This window comes from Leptosomus discolor, chromosome 6 (assembly GCF_034619465.1).
Source record: "Leptosomus discolor isolate bLepDis1 chromosome 6, bLepDis1.hap2, whole genome shotgun sequence".
NCBI lineage: Eukaryota > Metazoa > Chordata > Aves > Leptosomiformes > Leptosomidae > Leptosomus > Leptosomus discolor.
In genome coordinates, this window is record NC_141396.1 from 43,807,258 (window position 1) to 43,824,003 (window position 16,746).

Here is a 16,746-nt window from a genome sequence, read left to right on the forward strand (position 1 = left end):
GGAGACCAAAAGCAGTTCAGGCCATTGCATGAACAGTGGAGTAAGGAATGCCACCTTTAAGGTGACAACAGTGCCCTGAGCAGCTACTGTCATCGTTAAGCTTCTGATGCATATGCCCTTTAAAGGAAAGCACTTTGCTGGCATTTTCTTCACCCATTCCTGCACACCAAGAAGCTTTACCCACCCTGCACAGAACCCACCCTGCACAGAAAATGCCCTGTGAAGGACAGGCAATAGCGAGCCAGGACTGAAAGCGCTTCAGCCACAACACTGACAGATCAGGTCTAAGGATATTAAACGGGCAAGAGATACAAACGCAAACAAGTAATTTATGCAAAAGTTAACGAGAGCAATTTCTGCTGGTTCAGTCTCTTCTATGCCCTTAAGCCAGTTCCATTGGTTAATAAAGCTTTGCCACTGCCTCTTGTAGTTCCACACTCATGCCCTGCACCGAGTTAGAGATACGGACATTCTGAAAGAGATCAGCTCTGGGAAAGATTCAAAGTATTAAAAATGTCTTCCCAGCTCTCACTTGTGCCTTCCACTTTCAGTCTAAAAATAAATTATGTCAGAGAGCCAAAAAATATAATACATGCCTTCCTAATCCTATTTCATATTACACAGGTTCCCCAGCACAATTTCGGCAGCAGAAGAAGTATTAGGAAAGCAAGTGACTTTTTATGGACTGCCTTATTCCTAATGCAACATCCAGTTGTTTAGAACACATGATCAAAGATTTTAGAAAATTATTCTACCAAATGCAGCTACGTCATGCTTTTTAGTTTTGCCTAGCAATTAATTTCACCCCAAATCCAGGCTCAGAGCCTTTTACGAGCTATGACAGAGCAGGCCCTTTAAGAAAATAAAACAAAACAAAAACCCATTAGTTTTATTTTTCATATTTACATATACAGAAGTTTTTGCGTTAAAAAACTTGAAAACCAAACCATCTGTACATATAATACAGGTAAAATCTTAAATTTGCAAGTTTATTTGAAAATCATTCTATTAAACACAGCAGCATTAAAATCCAAAAAATGGGGATGAGGAGGAAGAGGAAAATAATGACCACATAACATTTGTATTCTGCCTTTCCCACGTATCTTTTATGCTACTCGAACCTTTGTTCTCAGTGCAACTTGAAAAACCTCCACATTCAGAGTTTCTTTCGGTTGTCTGAAATAACCCCAGCAGGGCCTGCACAGGTGAGCTGCAGGAACTCCTCTTCTCTTCAGGAGCAGACAGCCCACCTGTACACTTCATGTGTAACTCCAGGTGCGGTTTCTGGGTTTCCCTTTTATTCCTTCCCAAGTAAAGCTTCACTTTTCTGTGCAGCTTCCCTGACGGTGAACAGCATGCAGTGCTGGCAGCCAACTCACTCAGTTCTTTGGTTACAGCAGAATCAGATACCTCAGCCTCCAGAACGACATTGTGCTGCATCTGCTGATGATTATCGTGTAAGTCACAATGTTTCTTGATAAACGTAGGATTGGAATCTGTTTTTTTCAAACACTTTGCTGGTAGGACTACTGCATTATTTAATTTTCGTTTTGGCTGTGACAGGTTTTTGTCTTTTTCACTAAAATCTGTAACTTGAGTATGAGAATATAAAGTACACGGGCCTTCCTGAAAACACTGTAAATTCTTTTTATTTACTTCTGACTCCAGTATTTCTTTACTGAATGGCTCATAAACTTGAAACAAGTTCTCTGTGTACGCTCCGTCATCTTTCTGAGGGGGGGGTTGTAGGAAATTTGATGATACAACAGCCTCTCTCAAGTTTCCAGTACAGGAGCCATCGGTTTTAATGTTTTCATCATTATTTCTGAACTTACTTTTCAGTTCTGAAGGTTGTGACAGGTGACAAGAAAGAGCTGAACAGAGAGATCCAGAAACAGGGGCGGATATTGGCACAGAAGTCGGTTGTACAGCTGCAGGCTGGCGATCCAGTTTGAGTGCCCGCATCGCCGTATCCCTCCATGAGTAACTTTTCAATGAAATGCTTTGCTTTTTCAGTCGTTCTTTCAGCTCATCCGGTCTAGTTATCTTTCCAATAATAGGAGAAAAGTATCCTGTACTACATTTTGTCCTACAATTAAATTGTTTAAAATTATTAACAAACACTGGAAAAAACATGGGTGACAGAACTCCATATGCAACTGATTCTAGAAAAGCAACCAAACTGACAAAGCAATTTTTGGGTTTACTTCTAAAGGAAAGCCATACTTATGTAGTGACACACTATTTCTACAGGAACAGGACGCCTTACATTTGAAGGTGATGTTTTCTTGTTTTCTACAGCTCATAACATTGCTTTAAACACGCACAAAGTCTAGTATTTCAGTAAATCTCAATTCACAGTGGCATTAAGAACAAAAGAAGTTTATGAATGTAATGCAATGACTATAAATACTTACAAACATTCTATGATATATATATATATACACACACAATTAGCATAATTACATATGATTTTCTTGACACAGTATTTCAAACCTAGCCACTCTGAGTATTTTCAATCACAGAAGGAATAAAGGCTTGCCTTCATTAGGCTATCAGTTGTTTGTCTCTATTTGCATTTCCTTTGATTTAACTAACAATATGTTTATTTCTTCAATACCTTTATTTTCTTTTCTTTTTTTTTAAATAAATGAGAAAGTTATTCTTTATCTCCTGACTCATTTGCAAAAAATCAGAGCAATCTTGAATTGAGTTACTGTTCCAAGTAGCCAAGACACAGGTGCCTACCGTCCAAGACAAGAAACAAGTCTTTCTTGCCCATTTAAGCTTTTTTGTTACGAAGAAGAAAGGGAAAACTGCTTTGTCTAGCACAGGCAGGATGGAGCTAAGAGGCTTGAAGTATAGACAGGAAGATCCAGATCAGACTAGGAGGAATTTCTCACTGGTAAGGAGATCAGATTGTTTGAGGAGAATATAATTTGCTGTCCTCAGGCTACTAAGACCGACAGAACGCTTCAGAGCAAGATGTCCAGCTTCTGCTGTCAGCAACATTTTAGTACAGCACATCTCGCTCTTCTGAAGCTGCAGGATAGGCAGGACAACTTTTGGCAATCCCTTTCAGTCTCGTTTTTCCTGTGATGCCATCTGCACTTTTAATACTTTTTTTTTTTTTCTAATTTCTGCTTTACAGAACTGATTTGCCAGGTACAACTGCGTTGCAAGTTCCAGTGATTTATTTTAGACTGAAAAGTATGAATTTATTCTGTACCAGATCCAGAATTTCAGAACTAAGTATCTTTAGGTTCAATATCTTAACTCACAGAGTGTTAAGATTTAGAACATCTAACTTACCTTTTTATTTTTTTGGCATCATTTTTGTATTCAACAAACTCGTAAGCAAACTTGGAGATTATATCATCAACAACTTGATACTGTGTGCTCTGTGCAAAATTTTGGTGCTGTTCACTTTCAAGATGCTGGAATTAAAGAAAAAACATGAAACAAATCTAATACTACAGAAACGAACATACAAGCCAACAGTATGATATGGAGCAGTACGTAAATATCGTTAATTTATTACTAGTGTCTCTGAGGCATGAACTACTAGGGCCTTCACCTATCGGACACAGACATAGCAATCAAGAATTAAAACCTACAAGCAAAAAAAATACCCACTTGCTGCTTTTTAGGAGACATATTCAGAAAATCTTCTAGATAAAATGCATTAAACTAGCCAGTAGAAACCACTGTTGATACCACACTTAAGAGATATGAATCAAAGCATATACTTGATTGACATTTCACATACTGTTTGCAGATCTTCATATTTCTTCCCGCAACATTCACAATATCCCCTCTTTTTTTTATCCTTCTGAGGGAGCTGAATAGAAGTTCCACAGGCCTTGTCACTATTTATTTTGTTTCTGTTAACAGAAAAGATGTCATGAGCCTCAAATACAGAGCTGAGCTCTATACTTGCCTCTCAAAGTATGTTCATTCTTGTTCGCTTAAAAAAAAATTATTTCCCCTCAAACTATTTACATTATGTTAGTTAATCCTTATGAAAAACAAAGAGAAAAAACATATATTAATTAAAAAAATATTTACTGCAAGAAGACAGGTGGACACAGTGGAACTACATGTAAGCGTAGAACACCCAGGTTAGCACAGATGTACTGCTATCACTAACCCAGAATAAACTATGCGATACTGCTAAACAAAAAAATCTCACTTGGCAAATCAAAGGACGTATTGAAACCTCCGCATAGCTGATAAAAGAAAAAGAGGTTTGACAAAATCAAACCTAAAAATAAAGAAAAAAGTCTTCTGACATCTTATCGACTGACAGTATTTTTGATGCCAAGAAAACATGCAGCAGAAGCACTCAGTCTAACACATGACCTCTCCTTCTTTGGTGAAAGTAAGAACTGTCATATTTGCTGGTTATATGTAGGCTTTGAATAAGCAGCCCAAAGGCCATTTGTCCTGTTTTTCTAGGCACAGACTAAGTGGAAATAGATGGAAATGAGCCTCAAGTTCTTCCTGGAGATTAAAACATGAAGAAGTTTTCAATAGCTGCTCCATGAACTTCAGAGTCCTTATCCGGGGAGAGTTACAGTTTGCTGCAACTCAGTAATAAACTACCTCAGGATGATAAGCTGGCGGTAAAGCAAACCACTAACCTCGACTTCCCTTTTACTTCAGAGGAATAGTGCCATCTCCCTGTCTAGCCAAAAATCATTCTGACAGACTTCACACCAAGTACCTGCATAGATGTAAGCTCAGGGCTTTCCACCAAAAAACCTGTCCTGAAAAACCTCCGACTTAACGAGCACAGCGGTGTACTGCTCAGCACAGGGTACATGGCTTTCCACAATCACTTTCCATCAACATGTCTAAACTGGTAACACCCACCCCAGCGTTTTTTGGGCTCCACAGGACAGGCTCCACCTAACTGTGTGCTTCTCCTGTTACATGAGCCTTCCCACCTCCCTCTTCAGAGCTGTAAAAGGCACCAAGAACCAGTGAAGTGGGATATAAGCAACAGCATTTATCACCTGAAGACTGAATAACGTCTGCAGGTCTTGCCCAACACAGAAGCAAGCAGAACTGACAACTTCACTTCAACAAGCTTGTCTCCCAAATAAAGAGAAAACAAGCAAGCACTCCCTTCTCTCTCCTTGAACTGACATTCCTCACCTCTACCTGCTGAGTACAAAGTAATCTCCCACCTAAATAGCTCTTTGGCATGTGCCAACCTGAAAGATTAAATAGGAATATACATTCAAACATAACTTCTGAAATTTTTAATGTATCAAACTCCTTAATCCATATAAACGAAATAAAGTAGATTCACCATGGCAACACAGCTGCAAACCTCCAGCACTACAATCATGGTGAAGACTGGACAGAACCAGAACAGTGGAGAAGCTATTTCGCAAAGGAAACAAGCATCACACCTAAATAAGTCTTAGACCCCAAGGACAGAAAAACAGCAAAAGTTACCAGATACAGCAAGTTCCACGTATAGCAAAGCTACCTTTCACCTAAGTGTCTTCAGTATCTCATGTGAATTTCACAGGTCAATGGAAGAATCATTAATACTCCAGATACGCTAGGCAGAAGAAATTCAAAACAATACTTTAATTCACCCAAAACCAGATAATTAAGGCTCCTAGGTGGCTGCAAACCATAAAATTGATTTACCAGAAGCTGGAGTGCTCAAATAGAGCTCAAATGCCAAAATGTATTATATAAATGCTTGCTGTAAGCCCAAATGCAATTCTACTGGGCAGTTGGCATCCACCTTTCATCTCTGAAGAGTTGAAGCAGTATTTGCCGAGCCTAATTTCTATAAACTAGGCTTTACCAACAATGCGCACTCTTTATTAATGATGATTTTGCACTATGACTATAACTCTTTCAAAAATTTTTAACTGCTTACTTTAGCATTATACTGACAAATATCAAAAGAAGTCTTAAGAAATCTGTTTCCTGTAAAATACTTACTGGATGGCATCCAAGATGAGGACAAAGAAGAAACCAGTGGCAGAAAGGAAAAGAGTATCTTATGCTGACCCAGAGTGATAGGAGAAGGCTGCATTTTTGGATGTATATATCTGTATGTCCGAAAAAAAAGGACTAAAGACAGGACAAAGAAAGTACAGAAAGATAGACAGACACCAACAGTTACAGTGCAGCAAACACATCAGCTGAGACATGGCTATTAGTATCGAATATCACACAAAATTAGAAGAGCTATTATTTTAGAAAACAATTACTTGAGTATTATCTCAGAGGACCACCCTCTCCTCTATCCACACCGGAATAACAAGTTTTCAACAAACCTTTGCTTGGACTGAGTCTGCTTTTGACCAGAAGGATGCTTCTTATCCACCTCAAATGGACTATATGGCTTTGGAACACAGTAGTTCAGAACTGGAAAACTGGGAAACTGCAGATAAAACGGTCGGTAATGGCTGTATTACAGCAAACAAGCGCATTAGAACAATTAGAAATGGGAAAAGGAGTTTACAGCCCAAATTACAGTCCGGTCAAATCCCTTGTAAAAGTGTTTCTCTTTCTGATATAACATACATAGAACACTAAGCAGATAAATATCCTAGAGTAAGTCATTCTTCCTTCTTTCCTATAAACTTGATACTTTCTCAAAACAGATTTGCCTTGAGTTTCCACAGCTGTCTCACACATTCCCCGGGGTATGGCTTTCTGACTATTTATTGTTGAGACCTGGGTAACCAATAAACCTGAGAACAATTTGGATGATGGCACTTCTGTGCTCCTGAGAAGTAGCTATAGCAGTTCCTAACATCCAATTTTACTGTTTTCTTCCTTTTTGACAAATTTTAATTAATTCACCATTCAAAACATAAAACCTGACCTTTTCATTTTCCAGAAAGATAAATTTTCCTGTACACCATTGTACTTTAGAGAGATGTCAGAACTAGCGACCATACCAGTGCTCTGGATATATTAAAAACCTTTAAAATAGATCATGCCAAAAGTTCATGTACCGAATCATTCGACCAATATGCTGATGCCAGAGTTCAGTCTGATTTTTTTCCCCACATTACTATTGTAGGCTACCCAGGCCAAAGAAAAAGAGCAAGTCTGGAAAACAGAACAGGGACAGCAAAGCATCCTGTTCTGCTTCTGAACTGTTACTTATCTTGCATATATATTTCTGTTACAGAATCATTTTAAAGTGTTTCAGGTGTTTAGTACCCGGCTACATTCAGAAGTCCAATTCACATGTATTTATAAATTAATTTCTTGTACTTAACAAATGTGTTTGTCCAATTGACCCCACTATCCTCATGTGCCTCATACCTATCACACCAACTCACAGGTTTAGAGCTCTTTTTTTTTTTTTTAATTCAGGAAAGTGTCAAAGAAATCGAGTCAAAGAATTTGGAGCTTATAAACATCATCATAAAGCAGAAGTTAGTTAAGAATTTAAAGGTGTAAATCATGCTGCACAGAACTGTGTTTTTTTATAATTCATTGTGCTCAACTTCTGGCAAACTGGTATTTCCTTACATAACCAGATCTGGTCGATTACAGGACCAGGAAGATGTGAAAACTTTAATGGCTGAAAGTATCAGATTTCATGCTACTGTGGATATTGAAATCAGATTAGTAGGGGGGTGTTCCTTTTTAAAAAAAAATGATTGAACAGGAAATAGAACCGAATTTCAAGGGACAATTTTAACTATAACAACTTCCCTTTCCTTACACAAGTCTCTGCAGGAGATGAATGTTACTGAGTTGGGACTACAGGACAGGAATTTAGTAACCAAAGTTTTATTGGCCTTTTGGGGTACAGGATTTGGATGTAAGAAAAGATGTCAAGGTTCAAAACTTCCAGGTTTCCTTTTCATTCATATGGCCCTTGGCAGAAAGTAACCCAAAGAACCCGTTCTCATGTGCTAGAAACAGCTGAAGAGAACACTTACTGACTTCTGTCTTCCACCTTGACAAAGGGATTTTTCAGTCTACCTGCTCAAGGGGGGAGAAAAGGAAATTAAGAGAGAAATACTTTTCTTCATTCAGCAAGTTAGTCCAGTAGCAGAATAAATAAGCAGACGTTATTTCAGAACTCATTATATACATGTTTGATGCACTCTTGATTTCAATAAAGTTTTTCTATGTGCTTTTCTTTGACTTATAAATTAAAATACAGCAGCACACTTGGGATGAGAACTGTAGTACATTTTTCAGCATTCAGAAAGGAAGGCAAAACAAAAACCTCTACAAATATTGAAATACTCACTTCTTGACTTTTGAGCAGCAACTTGTTTTCCCTATTGAAAAAAAAAAAGAGAGCAGGTGTAAAATCCCTGTCAATATTATTCTGCGTTTTACTTAAAGATTTAGCTGTAGCTAAGTTACGAGGGTCTCCTCATGTTAGTCACAACTTCATACTCAGTCATGATAAATTCTGCAGGAAACCAAGCTCATTAGTACTTCAGAGATATGGTGACACGTTTTGCAAAGAAATACTTATTTCTACACTGCAAAGCAGTGTTCTCCTTGAGATGTTTCAATTCATTTTTCTTAAAACCAAAATCAAACAACCCACACAGGAGAATTTATTCACTTACTCCCTCTCCTCCCCCAAAATACCTTGCCATGGTTGAAAGATAATTCTTAAATACAACATTTTTACGACACATTATAAATACTAACGAACTACAAACTGTAAAATGGCACCAGAAAAAATGCAGATAGTAACATTCTCCAATTTAAAAAATGTTTCTCGTTTGAATGGATTTACACAAGTTTGGGGTTTTTTCTAGTAATGAAGACGACAATTAAAAGGAGTATTTTGTCTTCAGAAGAGTGAAGTCTACAAGCAAGCATCAGCTATTAGCTGTAATTGATTCTGGTAAAGGTACAAACCTGTATTTTATATTACTTGCAAAAAACCCCACCCTGCTCTCCATGAACACTGATACACTGACAATTTAGAGCGGATTTCTTAATAATTAGCCAATATTGCCTTGCAAAGCAACCCAACATACACAGGAGGGTACGCTTCCGTTTCCTCACCACAGATCCCTGCCTAGACTAGCTAACTGCACAACTTCATGTTTAATTTAAATTACAGAGCAACTGCAGATGCAGCGCACAAGCAGCTAAAACAGTTTCAATGTCTCACTGTATCATACACTAAAATCTGGAGAAACTGGGATTTTCCACATGCCAGCTGCACATTATTGGCAGCATAGCTCAAAGATGCCTTATGCTAGTTCTTTAAAAGACGAGGAAGGAAAGGTGCAGAGTTGAGCAACTGACACAGATTCTCTAGAGGCAGCTTCTTTTGGAGACCTTAACTGTGATTCTTCAAAACGGTCCCTCAAATGGAAAGGATTTCCAATGACTGTATCACAGGGAAAATTATACAATGCAACTTAACAATCTACATCATATGAAAACCAAGCTACAAATTTTTTTAATGATTTATTATTTTTGAGGCAGGCAGAGTGGAAATTTCAGACAGCTCAGTACTTCTGATTCTTAGATATCCTTTGCAAGTGCAAAAGTCTATACATTGTTTAATTAATGCTGCTATGGAACTTATTTTTGAATAATGCTGAAATGCATAGCTAATCCTTTCTATTTTTCAAAGACGGTTTCTAAATCAATTCATAAAACATACTGGTCAGTGAAAAGCTGAACACGAGCAAGACTTTATTAAAATAAAATCCATAAGCTTCACAGTAGGTAGTATTTAGCACACCTGCGTGTTCTCAGCAAATGAAACAAACAGCATTTTCACAAATGGCAAAGAGCCACTTACCACATCTTTAAAAGAACTGCCTGCTCTTTTGATTAGGTAGAGCTCCTTTTTCTTTTGTTCAATGTAATTCTTAACATCTGGCAAAAAGAGGGAGAATTAACTCAGCTGATTTTATTTTCGCATGTTTGAAGTAACTTCTCGGTTTTAATATTTTGAATTCAACAAAAGAATAATTAAATGAATGTCACAAGCGCAAGTTGGGCTTCATCAAATGAAAATATTTACCATCAAGATGAAGTATCTTCACACCCCAACTCAAAGCATTGGATAGTATACTACCAGAGGGGATTAAGTCCTGCAACCAACAAACAACAAACTCTATTAATAATTTTAAGCAATATACAGCAGATTGTGTAAAATAACTACAAATATACGAAAGTTGACATCAAAACGCAGATACTTTGCTTCTCGCCAAAAGAGCATCCCTCTCCTCAAGTGATTTCTCCATCTCTGTGTCACAGCACTTCACCACCAAAAGATTATGTTTAACCTTTCATAAAGCTAAAACTGTTCTCTATTGCCACATTTCACAGCAACTAAGGTTTGGAGACAGTGAATTTATACATTTACTTGAATCTCACAAGCACCTCCCAAATGCTAGTAACGCTAGCTATATTAGCAATCCTGGTAAATTGTAATACTGGTCATGAGACTCCAAGGACCTTCAATTCTTCAGGAAGTACCCAGAAAGCACAACCTGACAGTTTCACTTTGGACAACCCCTCGACTTCTGCCTGAGCATTCCAGGAAGGACCTCTGTCTTAGACCATCAAGAACACTCTTATGATTATTTGTTTCCCGGAAGAGAAAAAACAAAGTTTCTCAACCATGAACTCTTCGATTACTGGGCTTACCTGCTCTTTGATTGCTTTTTCAACTAAAGACTTCCCTCTACTCGTACGTACCTATATTAAAACAGAAACACATTTGTAGCAAGTTAGAACTCACTTCAAAAAAACAGAAGGTAAGGCAACTTACATTGTTGCTAACAAATACATCTTTTAGCTATAATTGTTTCCTCTTCTTCACTGCACTGCTATGTTTCATTAATTCGCATCTTCCCCACAACGGCAGGGTGGATAGTCAGGGGGGGGAAAAAAAAAAAAAAGGAAAAAAACCCACCAAGCCCACTCAACAAGTAGTGGTTTACAGCTAAAGCGGGTTGCTGCATGGCTGAAGCAATGTTAGTGCTGGAACAACACAGACAGTGGGAATAAGCAGCCAGCGGCACACATCAAAAGATGAGGTTTCATTCGACAGACTTGTGACAAATTAAGCTAACGGTCATGAATATAATCATAGACTCTATTTTATCCCCATTTTTCCTATCACCAGCGTATCCCCTTTTGTACTGTGTGCTGTTTGTTCATAAAAAGCACGCCTTTCCCAATCCAGGTTATTTGCAAAACAAGGTGATCTCACCCATGCAATGCAAAAGCCAGCCCACAGACTGGCCCGCGGTCCTATTTCTAAGTACCACTAACAGAGGACAGCTTTGTTTCCAACCGAACTTTGAAAGGATGCAAGACTTGCCCATGTCAGAAACTTCATATAAACCTGTACAAATTCAGATACAACTGTTGCAATTAACGGGAACCTCTAAGAAAGAGCTCAGAAAAACTAGGTATTCATACTGTTCAATTTTAATGATTCCCTTGAACTACAATCAGAGAGTCCTTCTGCAGGTATCTGCTTGATGCACATCCCAGTAGCCAGCTATCAACAGCTGTGCTGCTGAAGAGACAGGAACCATTGGATGCCATCACAAGCCTGTCCCTAATGATCCAGCTGTCAAACCTAACAGTGGCAATGTGTAACAGTAAGTCAGGCACGCGATGTCAGAACAGATTTTGGTGCAGTCTGCTTCTTTGCAGAAAAGGCTCCCTTTTTTTAATTACTTTTTGAAACTTTGCTTTGTTAGAGTTAGTTGAGTTTAGCAAGTTAGCCTGAACTAGTCCAAAAGTATGTTTGATCTGTTGTTTTTTTTTTTTAAAAAAAGAAAAAAAAAGAAAAAAAAGAAAAACAAAGAAAAACCCTTACTCACCCAAGCAACTGTTGACACCTTCAGGAAACAAAATAGGAGAAAAACTGTATGAGCATATCCCATGGGTTGTTCCTGATTTGCAGTATTATTACTAAGAAACTTACCGTATCTACTATCTTAAATGAACTTCTGCCATGTCCATCTTTTTGGTTGCTAGGATGAAGCAAACTGTTTCCTCCATTACGTGCAGATTCTGGGCTAGGAACAGGAGAAATCTGGCCAAGAGTTGGTGCAAATTTTGCCTCCTTTTTATTAGACACCAGATAGCTGATATCTTTACTAAGAAAACTCTCCACTCTCTAAATATAGAGATACAAAGCAAGTAATTATTTCAGGACAATAAATCCATTAACTCAATTTCACATTCACACTTTAAAGAAAATGACAAAACTTCTTGAATAATTAAGTTCAGAAACATTGAATTAACAAGACAATATTTTCTAAAGATCTGGATGACAATTACAACTGAGCTGTAGTAGCACCTCCCCAGTCACGAATTCTAATTTCAATTTCTTAATTTTGTAATCTCTATCAAAAGAGTTTTGCTTCGTTTCAGTTATTATCATTCCCTGAACTACCTGGCTGTAGTACCTTCTGAAGAGAAGAATTCAAACACTGCATTGAGAAATAACAGAATAATTCAAGGAAAACCACAGTTCATAGAACTTTGTGTAACAGAAATTACACAGAAGAGTTCAGCTAAACTTAAAGACATGTGTATGCAAATGTAATTTAGTTTGCAAGAAGGTATAAATTCATTCAGTTTAGAACCAGCAGAAAAAGTAAAATTTCAGGATAGTTACCATGATTCATACCTACAGGATTCATAACACTTCTCAAAAATGTAGAAGACTTAAGCAGATTATATTTTCACACTTGGCAAGAAAAAAACCCAATGTGGTTATCCTGTGCCTTATCTCTTCCATTTTGCCCCTTCAGTCTTTCGTTACCAACTGCTGTGTCACTATCAGCTCCATTTGCCTTGTTATTTCTTGCCAGTTTACGGAGCTTAAAAAGTTTTCCATGTCTCCACTAGTCAGTATGGAAAGCACAAATCGCACAGGCAGCAAGCTTGAAACTGTGCCTTCCAATTCTGCCCCAAATGGGAAAGACAGAGAGAGGCACTTCTGAGTGCACTCCACACAAGTAACGACCACACACGGATGCTAGGTGATCTCAAGGGTGCTGGACGCCTCAGATTTAGGCCTATACTCCTCAGAATAAACCAGAAAAACTTCTTTTCAGTCTTTGATTTGCAACCTTACCTTTCCCATATGAATTCCTTAAATTCTGTTTTATACAGAAAGACAAAAGATAGCGTGCACTCATCTAATGCTAAATGTAAAGAGATGTAGTTAACCTGAAAATGTATCACTGTTATTCCTTGCCTCTACTATCATTTCAGAGAGCATCTCAATTTACAAGCATCAATTTCATAGAACTTCTCGGGGCTTCTCTGGGGTCAAAGAAGTATTGCCAAAGCAATGCTCAGAACAGCTAGCAATTTAAGCAGATCTCTTTTGCTTCTGTGGTTAAAGGGTGTTCAATACTTTAACTTCCAAGATTCCTCTAGGCTAATTCAAAACATTCAACTGTAAAGTGGACGAAGCAATTGCATTGCTTGTGTGTTACTATGATATCCTGTACTTGCCTTATCAGTGTTTCTTCCATACAGATGAGACAATTAGGGGGAAAAAAGTATGAAGATGCTTATAAAATTTATGATTTAAATAGTAGTATTTAAACATACTCATTAACATACTGCATGCAGAAAGTACTTACTGAAGTTACTGACTTTTAGTAAGCATATGCAAAACACTTCCTCTAATCTCTTTCAGGTTCAGCTGAACAACTTTAGTTGCAACATACAGTCAGAAGCAGCAGAAAAAAAATCACCTCAAACAATGAAACTTACTCGATTTGGATAAGCAAATGAATAATCAACTGAAAACAAACCTTTATAATAAACAACTGTTACAATTAGCAAAGCAGCTTCTAGCAAAAAAGGCACAAAATGATTTGTAGTTAAGCTAATTGTTTGTACTACACATTACAAGCATAAAAAAATAAGATCCTGTCACATACAAAATCCAAGTAACGTTAACGCGCAGTCACAAAGAGCACAGAAAAGGCACTCCACATACACAGATTTTCTTCTAGTTTCATAAACGTCCCTGCTCGTTAACTTACCCCTCCGAGCTCTTTGAGGTCCTTTCCTATTTTTTCAGAGATCGTATTTGATGGAATGTCGAGGTAAAACACTTTCCCAGTGAGTGGCTTATATTTAAGTTTCTCTGGTTTTCCTGTATCTTTTTTCACATTCTTCAGAGATTTTACCTTTTCTGTTTTTGTTTGCATTCCACCTGCTGCAAAAAGGAAAGTGAATTTAAATGGGACTGTGTTTTGTGAACCATGTTTATTTTTGTCCTTTCCAAAAGGAAACTTGATATATCATGGAAATTAACAAGGCAAGCTTCCATGCAATATAGGACTTTTAAAAAACAGCTGTGTGTTAAACATGTCAAAACCAAGATGTTAGTAATAATACCACATATAGCCCTTATAGCCACATCCTAAAATGGACTTTTTATTTCAGTTGCTATACGTTATCAATTTTCTCACCCAGTCGGCAAGTAGTTGCTATCTCTGTACTGCAGTATACACACTACTTGCACAGTTGCTGAGAATCACAAGAACACCATTTTAAAACAGAATCTGTCTCACTCTCTTATTCATCTGAAACAAAAAGGATTCATGTAGACTCAAAAAACGGTCAAAAGTAACTGGAACACCCAAAAATACAAGACCTAGATCCTACTGTTTACCTGAATTTTGAGCACCCACCTGAGATGTAGGAAAACTAAGCTTCAAGTTCAGAACCGTTCTAGTTATGACCACTCTTTCTGTCCCAGGGAATTTTATTCTAAAACTAAGAAACTACATACAGCAATTAAACTGTGCTGATGAACTTTCCTGAACAATCAAAAAAGAAAAAAATTAGAAATTGCTAAGAAACAGAAAACAAAGCAGATAATTTTATCATGCCACTTCAAAAAGGCAGGACTCAGCCATATCTTAAATACAGCCTGCAAGCGAGACAAATGATGACCAAAGGCATGAAGAATGACCTTGTAGATTAAGACTTTGTCAGTCTGTAAAATAAATGATTTAGGGGGAAAAGAATACAGATATAGAAAATCAAGAAGAACATGGGCAGAACAGCCTACTCCAGCAGAGGAGCTGTGGGGCATCAAACACAACTCGGGATCAGGAACAAAACAAAAAACAGGCATGGGTTCTCTATGCAACAGGGCAGCCCAGCGCAGCTTGCTGCCAAAGAATGTGGTCGACATTACGATGCGATTTCTAGGGGAAGCTGCACAAGTACAAGGAAGAGGAATACTTTGAGGGGTCCTAAACACACAGAAGTGACATGCAACTCATGAAGTCCCTGCAGCTAAACATAGCAGGAAACTAGAATATTATTAGGTGAAAGTAGTTGCACATTGTGTGTTCTTACATACTTCCAAGGGATTCCATTTACAACCAAGGACAGAGACAGAATCACCAAAGATTTTTACACGCCATTGATTTTACAGTCTTTTCCTCCTCAGTGACTGACACCTTGCTCCTAGTTGCTTCTCTTCTGGAGAAGCTCAGAAGAGAGAATGAGGGCTGCTGCAGGAAGTGAGCCGGTCGCTTCTGGAGACAAAAAGCCAACGGGCAAACCAGTCCCTCTGTAATGCACTCTCTCCCTCCTAGAGATGGTCTTAGATAGGAGAGTGGGAAGAACCACCCCTCATGTTCCAAGATTCTGTAAGCAATGGTTAGGAACACACACAGGTGTAGCAGGAACAGCAGCCAGCTTTGCAGAATCCAGGAGACCAAGAGAATTAGAGAGACAGGAAAAAGAGGAGGCTTAGGACAGCCTAACTGATTCAGAATCTAAACCGAAAAGATGGATGATATGCAGGTGTACAAGTGAAATTTCGTAGATGACCAGGGATCAAACATGCATTGTGCCCAGCACACACATGCGATGGCCAGGGAAGCTCAAATATCAACACACTAAATACTAGAATTAATACTAGAAAAAACGTACTAAACTTGCTAGGGATAATCAGAGGGCTGGAGCGAGTTAGTAGTACGCCAGTAACAGCAAAGCGTCTTTCATTTTAAAGTCCCGGGCCTGTCCGGGCTGCCATGCCGACTCCTGACACCGCCACGACCTGCCCGGGTGCGGCAGTTCGCACCGCAGCGGCCTCGCGAATTCCAGCACCGCCGCCAGCTTCTCCGCACAGCAAGCACCTCATCAAACGAGACAAGTTACCCAGCTGCCTTCTCAGGTACACGCGTTTACGTTTAACTCCCGAAACCGTGCAACGGGTACTTCAGCCGCCCACCAACAAAGCCCGCCCACGGCGTGCCTGCTCGCTAGCCCGACAGAGGCAAAAAGCCCGCAGGCAGCACCAAGCCGACGGCGGGGGGCTCACGGGAGCCCTGAAGACGGCCCCGGCCCCAGGCCGCGCTGAAAACCAACCCGGTGACGGTGGGAAAGGCTTAAACACCGTCCCCCCTTCCCCAGCCACCCCTAGCGACCCGCCGCTTACGGGGACGCGCTCCTTTGTCGGCGGCCTCCACGGCGCTCGGTTTCATCTTCCCGCGGGGTCACATCCTCTTCTCCTCCCCGGCCGCTGGCGTACCTGCGGGGGTCCAGCACAGCCGCCGAACTCCCCGGCACGCAGCGACTCCACGCCCTCCCCTGCGCCGCAGCCCTTCCCCGGGCTCTTGGCCCTCAGCTGCTGGGGCGCCGCACCCGCCTCACGGCGCTTTCCCGCCTCCGCCAGCCCCGGCCCGCCGCGCGGGACCTCGCGCCTCCTCCCGGCGAGCGGCAGCACCGCCGCCCCAGGGTCGCCCC

At 39.5% G+C, this 16,746-nt stretch overlaps 1 protein-coding gene across 3 annotated transcripts; it reads right to left on the reverse strand.

Moving 5' to 3' along the window:
- Nucleotides 1-863: 863 nt before the first annotated feature.
- On the reverse strand, nucleotides 864-16,549 carry DBF4 (DBF4-CDC7 kinase regulatory subunit). Of its 3 annotated transcripts, XM_086466925.1 has the most exons (13): nucleotides 16,439-16,549; nucleotides 14,019-14,194; nucleotides 11,933-12,127; nucleotides 10,639-10,689; nucleotides 10,010-10,079; nucleotides 9,785-9,861; nucleotides 8,255-8,285; nucleotides 7,938-7,980; nucleotides 6,309-6,440; nucleotides 3,770-3,884; nucleotides 3,313-3,437; nucleotides 1,619-2,089; nucleotides 864-1,579 (listed from the first exon to the last, which is right to left on the reverse strand). In XM_086466925.1, the coding sequence occupies exons 1-13, from the start codon at nucleotides 16,482-16,484 to the stop codon at nucleotides 1,024-1,026; spliced, it is 2,088 nt and encodes a 695-aa protein (XP_086323051.1). In that variant the 5' UTR covers nucleotides 16,485-16,549; the 3' UTR covers nucleotides 864-1,023. The 3 variants fall into 3 exon arrangements, with proteins under 3 accessions (XP_086323051.1, XP_086323049.1, XP_086323050.1); XM_086466923.1 differs by having other exon boundaries at nucleotides 864-2,089; XM_086466924.1 differs by having other exon boundaries at nucleotides 864-2,089; nucleotides 7,938-7,983.
- Between the last annotated feature and the right edge of the window lie 197 nt (nucleotides 16,550-16,746).